The sequence below is a fragment of the Uloborus diversus genome, chromosome 8, assembly GCF_026930045.1.
Source record: "Uloborus diversus isolate 005 chromosome 8, Udiv.v.3.1, whole genome shotgun sequence".
Lineage (NCBI taxonomy): Eukaryota > Metazoa > Arthropoda > Arachnida > Araneae > Uloboridae > Uloborus > Uloborus diversus.
Genome location: NC_072738.1, coordinates 129,370,778 through 129,379,701, shown reverse-complemented (window position 1 = coordinate 129,379,701; position 8,924 = coordinate 129,370,778). Strand labels below are relative to the sequence as shown.

General features: G+C 34.1%; 1 protein-coding gene across 1 annotated transcript; it reads right to left on the bottom strand.

Moving 5' to 3' along the window:
• Nucleotides 1–244: 244 nt before the first annotated feature.
• LOC129228273 (low choriolytic enzyme-like) lies at nucleotides 245–6,009 on the bottom strand. The gene is made up of 2 exons (XM_054862942.1): nucleotides 5,833–6,009; nucleotides 245–537 (listed from the first exon to the last, which is right to left on the bottom strand). The coding sequence occupies exons 1-2, from the start codon at nucleotides 5,918–5,920 to the stop codon at nucleotides 311–313; spliced, it is 315 nt and encodes a 104-aa protein (XP_054718917.1). The 5' UTR covers nucleotides 5,921–6,009; the 3' UTR covers nucleotides 245–310.
• Nucleotides 6,010–8,924: the final 2,915 nt, after the last annotated feature.

Here is an 8,924-nt window from a genome sequence, read left to right as displayed (position 1 = left end):
CAATGCCAGTTTTATTATAAAATACATTGTTCTTCCTTTGTGCAATTTAAAAATTTTCAGTGTCTTCATTTCAAAAGAGATCAAATCAATCAATCAATTCAATCTGCCCCATATTTCCGTTTAATCACAAGATCTGCCAATCTTGACTAGTGTTTTTAAAAGAAAAAATTAAACTGAAATTAATTAAGTGAAACAAGTAACATTCTAAAACAATCTTCTGTCAAAGCTATATACATATTGATAATACATATTTAAAATAATCTTTATTCAAACAAAAAAAAAAAAAGTACATATTCTAGAAAATTTCTTTTCAACATTTGTAAAGCTTGTTGATTTTAAGGATATCGGTAGGACTAAGAAGTTTTTCTCTGGTTGTCTTCAAAACCACTCCTTTTTGCTTCGGGGTTATTGTTTTTCGATCACGAAGCTTGTCGTAGCTGAAGACTAAACTGTCATAATGCATGATGGACTCGTAGTCGTAAGGCGTTAAAAGTTGATTTTCTTCCGGCTTCCTTTTCTCGAATTGCGGCTCCATGCCTAAAAGAAGGAAAACGTTTTAAGTACTTACATAATAATTAAATATTAATTAAATAACAATGGGGTCGTTCCCAAAATTTTAAAAGTATTTTTTCTGAAAGAACATGCTTAAAAACATAGGATCTGTCCGTTTTTTAAATAATTTCTTTAAGTTTAATATTTTTAAAAAAATAATTAAATCGGTGCGCTTTCGTTGTTTACACTTCTGTCGTGTGACATCACAAATGTTGAAATGCCACTCAATGTTGCCATTCACAGAATAAAATACTTAATTCGCATCTTTACTCACGTGTATACGTGACGCAACGATATGGTTGATAGCAAGCGTAAAGCGCAATTTGAATTCGCTGCTTGATTATCATAACGTGGAAACGTAGTAGAAAGATGCGCCAAATTGCATCATTTGTGACGTCACAAAGACCAAGCCTTGTTTGAAAAATCGGACATTTTAAAAAATTAATTAAAAAAAACTCTTGGGAAAATCAAAGTATTTTCTGGGTTCATGTAATTGTTTTTGCTCATTCTATCCATTTCAATGACTAAAAGTAGTACTTTGACTGAAGGAAACCACCCCATTTAACAGTAATTAACAACTAATTAAATAAGGCGATTCCACGGGAAATTGCAACTTTGTCCCGCAAGTGACGCCTCATATATTTCATTAAAAATAATAACTTAAAAGGGTAATGATAAAAATTTTACTGCTTAACAAATTACAAACAAATGTGTGATTCCTTAAGCAAAAGATTTCGTCATTACTTTTTTAAATAATTACTTTTTAATGAAACATATGAACCATCACGTGCTGGACAAAGTGACTACTTTCTCGTGGGATGGCCCAATATTAATTAAACAATAACTAAACAGTTATTAAATAATCTGTAAATTGTAATTAAATAATAGTTAGTCCATAATTAAATGGTAAAAGCACATTTTATGTCTCGTTAAGCTGCAAAAACGTTAGCAATATAGCTGCGTTTTTTAAGTTTTACATCAATAATATGTAGAAATTTTGGTTTTAAGTATTCGAATTCAGCACCAGTGATACCAAGTCTTTGCAAAGTTTTTGAAAAGGCCTAATTTAGGAAAGGCCAGTAAAATAACAAATCCAGTCTTTTTTTTTTCAAAAAAAAAGAAGAAAAATGCTATCCCAATCCCAGAGGGGGAAAACAGTATTATGTAAAATCCAAACAGTTAATAAATTGTGTTTAATTTAATTTTAGGCCAGAAGTAATTTTTCCATGTGTTGTGATAAATTTTATTTAAAAAAAAATTACAAATCTTCATATGTTTCCTTCATTTTGACAAAATATGCCAGTGATACCAAAAGCAACGTGTTTCTATCATGCAACAGTTTTGCTTTTAAACTAGTTTCATAAGAGTTAATACCAAGTCTCATGTCTGTTTGATATTAAAATACGAACATATCCCTGACAGAGTAAATGCCGTTACAATACAATAAAAAAATTTCCTTCGAGTACAAATATATAAATTCTTTATGTTTGCATTCAAATAGAAAAATCCAGAAAATAATTCGATTCAGGTAGGGTATATCACGAAAATGGGTGCCATTAAGACTGACCACTATGTTACCATTGCACTGCTAGCAAACCTGACTATTTACCTCCACATTTCTTGTCTTTATGACAAGATTTTAATTGTCAATTATGAGTTTTTATCATTACGTGGTGTAGGAAAAAATGAGGAAAATAAATCATTTAAAACCTATGATTACACTAAAACTTTGGGTTATGGAACAAATCTTTAATTATTTGAAATCAGTGTTAAAAATTACCCTATAAACAATTTAAATGTTTCACGTAACAAAGTTTTGTTAACCACACTGTTAAAAATTTTCCGGAAAATTTACGGTAATTGTTACTGGCATCCATGTTGCCAGTAACTATTACCGTAAAAATCAAATGTTACTGTAAAATTTTACGGTTTCCTCGGTAGGCCGCAGCAACCAGTTGGCGCTGGGATCGCTTATTTCTCCGGTATAAATTACCGTAAAAATCAGCGATGCGTCGGCGATGCAATTTTACAGTAACAATTACCAGAAAATCTTCTTGAATTTTTAACAGTGCAGTGTTATTATACTCAACCAAAAGTTTCTATATTTTTATTGTTGTTACGTAGTTTTATTATTTGAACACATTTTACAGTTTATTTATAAGTTTAAAGTGTATTCCGGCAGCATTTTATTAAAATAAATAAATAAATAAATATTTCAAATGTGACAAACGTTAGTGTCAGTGTCCGTTAAAATTTCAAGTTACAAACTTCTTCTTGTGTGTTTTTTGGAAAAAAATAATGATTTTTATATTAATAATACTAGGTAACTTAAGTACCCAAATCATGCATTGAAAGCATGCCACGCCGCATCCAAGCCATGACAGCAGCAAAAGGCAGGGTTAGTAAAAATTAAATAATTATATTTTTTATCTTTGTATAGTTTCGATCAGAAAGTACTTTATGTTTAACATCTTTAATTCATATTTCAAATAATCTTTAAAATGTGCTCAAATAATAAAACTATGTAACAACAATAAAAAAAAAAGAAGAAGGAAAAAAAAAAACCGGAAAAGTTTTTTGAGTATAAAATTTAGTCACCCTTTGTAGAACGTCACTATAATCAAGATAGTAATTAGTCATTTACTACACTCTTTTCGAAACAGAAACCTTGCTAATTTCGTCTTTTTTGAAGGCAACTGAGGGTAAGAAGTGTTTTCTCTGATATCTCATTCACTTTTGTTTTGTCTTTCATGCAACTGCACAGAGACTTTTTTTATAACTTCGACAGCCGGTTACTCATTTATTAGATACTTTGATGGAAAGAAATCTTTTCATTGAGCATCCTACATCTTTTTTTTTTTCTCTTTTAATGTCTTTCAGAAGTGAAGATTTCGAATCTTCTTTTCCATGGTCACAAATTAAGAAGAATGATTTCTTTTCCTGTTTGTGTCCCTGTCGAACTCTCTAGAATGTATAGTTCGAGAAACACATGCTAAAAGATATGTGTTTTACAAAGAATAAAAATCCGTATTAAAACCAGTGGCTTAAGCCAGAAAAAAGTACATAGGAAATATGGTTAAATTTCGAGGAGTCTGAGTCATTTTTTTGTGGCCAGAAAAGGAAAATATCTTTGTTTGGGGTAAGGGATACGTCCATAAATACGGCCTGGATGCACCACTGGTTTAAAATATGCTTTTAAAAATTAGCTGAGCTCTGGTTAGTTAGGAAATAAAAATTCAAGTGATTTTTTTTCATTCTGCAAACTGCATATTTTGCGACTAAATGCTCCAACATCCTTTGCTATGATGTTGAGCCTCTAATTTAAAAAAAGTATTTTCATTTCAATAAAATTCAAGTAATACTTTATTCAAATACTAAAATTTTATTGAAGAAATAGAGAAAACGTGCACTTGCACAGATACAACAATACTTATCTCATCAGAAACAACTCTGTTGTAAATATTTCTCCGCCAAGAAAACCTTTAACTTTTCCGCACAAAAAAGAAAGCCTCCATCTTAAACCCCAAAACCCTCAGCCTTAAAAAGTTATGATATCTAGTTTGCCCGCCAAGTATCTGCCAAACTATCATACGCTCTGTTCTCCTCTTTCATCACATCTACTTCCGTTAGAACCTCCTCCCACCTTCAACTCTTCAGAAATACGGATAGATCCTTTAAATTGTTTATCCTGTTTAGCGAAAAACTTTTCAAAGTGAAGTGGTTGCTTGGTGAGCAAAAGCTATTTTTCGCTTTCAATTATAAAGTAAGATGTATCATATTCATATGCGTATATAGTTTCATATAATATGTCACGCGAAATATTCTAATGGTTTAACCCCAGTTTCGCACCGACATTTAAAATCCCCCCCCCCTCCTTAAATACATCAAAACTGAAAAACAGGGGGAAGGAAATTTCGTATCGGCAAAACTTGGGGGGGGGGGGGGACAGCATTGTGGGAATCTTAAATGAGATGTTAGCCCAATGAGCTAACAAACAACATGGAAGTTAAAACAGAAAGCCCAATGAGCTAAGTCCGCGCGCATATGCGCAGTCGCGGTGGCAAATTTGAGATATCCGCGATTTAAAGTCTAGTTGCAACTGTTGGATCTGTTTTAGTCTTGATTGAATTTCATTTCCTAAGACAACTTTGAACAACTGTTACATCTGTTCTAACCTTGCAATTGCAGTCAGAGATTAACAAACCCTATGAGCCGAGAGTAAGTACATAAGAATTTAAGGGAAATTAGTGATTTTCGAACTTTAATTACTCCAGCCCATCATGATGTCTCTGATGGTTGAATTTTCGTATATGTACTCAATGTACCCCCAAGAATATGTATACCAAAAATCATTACCATAGCCCCCCAGGGGGCTGTGACAGAACCCCGGAAGGTACAATTTGGGGAGTAAAAATGAGGGCGGAGGGGGAGGGGGGGGGGGGTCAAATGGCACAAAAGGCACATCAATAGGGCACAAGGAATGTGTGTGCGGAATTTCAGCTTGATTCGTTTTTTCGTCTGGGCTGTAGCCCTGTCAAAGAAAGCGAAAACTTTTTTGAACAGCGATTTTCTAACTTGAATTCCTCCTCCCCCTGATTGTCCAGGGAATTGTATTTTGGTTTATGTCGTCAGGGGCCACTAGAGATTGAGTATACCGAAAATCAACTTCGAGGGTTTTCATGGGGCTGAGATACAGAAGCGTGAAAAACCCAGAAAACCCCCAACTTGTCTGTTGCGTAAACTGTTCCTTAGTCGTCCTTAGTCGCTTTTTTCTTTCGTCTTTCTTGGCGGTGGATTTGCTTTTGATGGCTGCTGACGTTTGGTTCTCTTGGCGGCCGGGACGCTCCCGCGTCCCGTGATTCTGCTCCTCAAGTACACAAAATCAAAACATTGGTATACATACATTGCATATCAACATAGAATACATTGAAGGAACTAAACAGGACATTACAGGAAACATCTAACGTTGTTTAGCACAGATAAACAGATTATAGAATACACGTGTTTCGGGGTTTTTAGGAACCCCCTTTTCAATTCAAAGGTGTGATCTTCTAGATGTAAAAACGGGTGTCTTTACATCTAGAAGCTCACACCTTTGAACTGAAAAAGGGGTTCCTTGAAACCCCGAAACACGTGCATTCTGTAATCTGTTTATTTTTTCTAAACAACGTTGGATATTTCCTGTTATTCCTCGGCACAAAGGTATTTATTTATTACTTATACAGGACATAGTAGTTTGAACAGAATTCTTTAAAGATCTTCATAGAGTTTCTTACGTACCTACGATAATGTTGTCCCAGTGAATAGTAACATAGTCGTCTCGATCCGACCTGTTTTGTTCATGGTAAAAGCCAACAGCATGCACCATTTCGTGAACCACACTTCCCAAAAAGTAGCATCCTTCACCCAAAGAAAGATATTGCACAACGCCTATGGGGCTCTTGCCAACCTTAGAAAAGCATCTGAAAGTGAAATAATCCTCATATATATAATAGCCAAAGATCGAGTAACGCTCCTGACGTCATCAACAATGAAACTCGCGCCACGGCATGACAATTTGATAATGTGTTTTGGTAATGTTTAACATGCAGGGAAAGGCTTTATTGTGACAAGACTGAACTCGATCCTGTAACTTAACTCTTTTAGTGCCTGTTGGGAAACGTGCACAAGACAGAACATTATTTGACCAATATTTTTTTACAATTTGCACACAAAAGTTTTGATGTTTTCAAAGAGACATAATTTGAAGTATACAGAAGAAAAACAAGTAAAGATGAATTAAGAATGTTAGATGAGACTAGAGGGAGTCGGATAACTAGCATTTAAAAGCTAATAGAAGTTCCTATAAAGTTATTAGGCGGGATATTTAAATCATTATGTTTTAGGGTTGAGTAACGTCCTTATTTTATGGAGATTCTTACGAGTGACTAGATGATCCTCATATAATTAATAGCCGATGATCGAGTAACCCGCGTGTTTCAACAATGAAACTCGCACCACGGCATTATAATTTGATAATGTGTTTTGGTAATGTTTAACATGAAAGGTTTTATTGTGACAAGGCTGAACTCGATCCGGTAACTTAACTGTTTTACTGGTAAGATTCTGTCATTTCAGGAAAATGAAGAAACGAAAAAATGGTCAATAATGAACGCTACCTACTGGAGTTAGGGTTACAATTTCAACCATCAAAATATCATCAAACAGTCTATGGCTTCGTTTAAATGTAGAAGCAATTTTCACCCGTCATACCTTGACGGGCTACTTTCTAGTATAAAAATACGTGTCATGTTTTTCAAGAAAGGAAGGTTGGAACCGTATATGCAATGCAAATAACTAATTCTATATTTTTTGCAAAATTCAGCTTGTCTCTTAATAAAAGAAAATTATGCTTTTATCAAGAAAGGCAAATATTGAAATGCAGGGGGTCTCGGTTGTTCGAAACTTTATTAACCGTAACCCCGTTTAGCGAATGCTGGCTTACTAGAATTTAATTTTTTGGTTAGTAAACAATATCCCTTCAAGGCTTTACTAACTAATTGTTTTTTAATTACGCATTTATGTCCGAAGTAAAGGAGTAAAATATTATCTGCGGGGTCAGTTCTATTTTTCTGTTGTTTATTATTAACTAAAAATAAAGATTTATGTTTACTACATTTTGTGTTAGTAAACTTACCTTGCATTTCTGACTTGTGTGGCATTTGGTGAACAAATTCAATTAAAATTATTGGAATATATAAGCTCAGATGCTATGAAAATGTATGTGGGAGTATGCATTTAAAATCGCTTTTGTTTACCTGTGTGTTTTCACCAAGTCGTCCGAATTTCCGTGCATACAATTAATGCATATACCATATAACCTATGCACATCATTAGCAGAAATTAAAATTTATCGTCAAAAATATAAAAACATAGAGAAATAGGAAAGGTCTTAAGTGTTTATCTTCAGATGTGAAAACTTTTATTTTAGTGAATTAAAAAAAAAAATTCATATTATTAACTGTTAGTGCATATTTTAGGTATTTTAATGCATACTTGTATGTACATTTTATAATTTTACTGTGCATGTAGTCGAGACTCTAGTAGTATAGTTTAAAACGTCACATGTAGTAATTATCTTGTAAATGCGAACATGCTTCAATATCGAGTTCTATTTCTTACGGTCTCCTAACAGCCATTCACCAGTTGTACCTTTTTTAACACGCTTTTATTAGCTTCACTTGTATGTTTGTAACTCTCCTTTAGACTAAGAGCTAGTGGTTTATTACTGTTAGTACACTCCACCTCCTTATGAGCGCTCGTAGCCGAGTTTTCTAAGGCGCGGGTCTTCGCTGGCGTCCTCCTCCGGGAATCATTGGACGTGCGTTCTAATCCCATCTACACCGAAATTAAATTTATAATCTTGCTACTCAATTTTCGCCCACTTTTTGTGACCGGATTCTTTTAAAATTTGGAATGCAACCTCAGACCCGATGACAATGCAATATTCTATAATCGAATTAATTCATTAACGACTAGCCGCCTGCGGCGACTAGCTGGTTCGCCTTCTTGCCTTCTTACGCCATTCGCCTTTTATGCAAGCAGCCACCTACGGCAGCTGTTTGGCAAACTTTACCTTTTTACTTAGCGTTTGCCGCCTTCGGCGGCTGTTTAAATAAATTTGGCAGCAGTATTAATCAATCCATCTCTATCTTTTTTTGTGCCATTCACATTTTTATGGCAAGATTGCCGCCTTCGGCGGCTATCTACCTTTACGATCCACATCTATTTATTTTAACCTCCCCGCCCATTTCATAATAAAAACAAAGATCACTCAAAAAACCGCTTTTTTTATTTAAGTTGAGCAAAAAAAAAGTTATCTCCAAAATTCCCCGTAGTGTGCAAAAAGTAGCGTTTGACAAAGAAAAGAAAATTTGGCTGTTTTTATTGAATTAAATGCGCACAACTATGAAATGTTTCGTTTTATAGATACAGCAAAACTTCCAGCTTGGGAGTGGGGGGGGGGGATGGAAAAAGAAATAAATGCAATCCTTAAATAAAACAAAAAAAAGAAAACATAATAAAGCGCTGCCGGAAAAACACGTGGTCATCACGTCATATGTAGAAGTAAGCTATATAGTAAAAAAAAAAAAAAAAAAAATAACATTGTTTGCGATCAAGATTCCGTCGTAAATATGGAATCGAAATCCAAGTAGTGACGTCAGAGGCATAAAAGAATGAAGAACCTTTTTTCGACCGATGCGTGGAAAGACATGATGTGTTCAGCTTAAAAAAATTGTAAAAATAAAATATTGCTTATTCTTAAGAACTTTTTTCTTCTGAAGAGGGCGAAATGTTTTTACTATTACCAACTTAAACTTTAGAAATGAGGC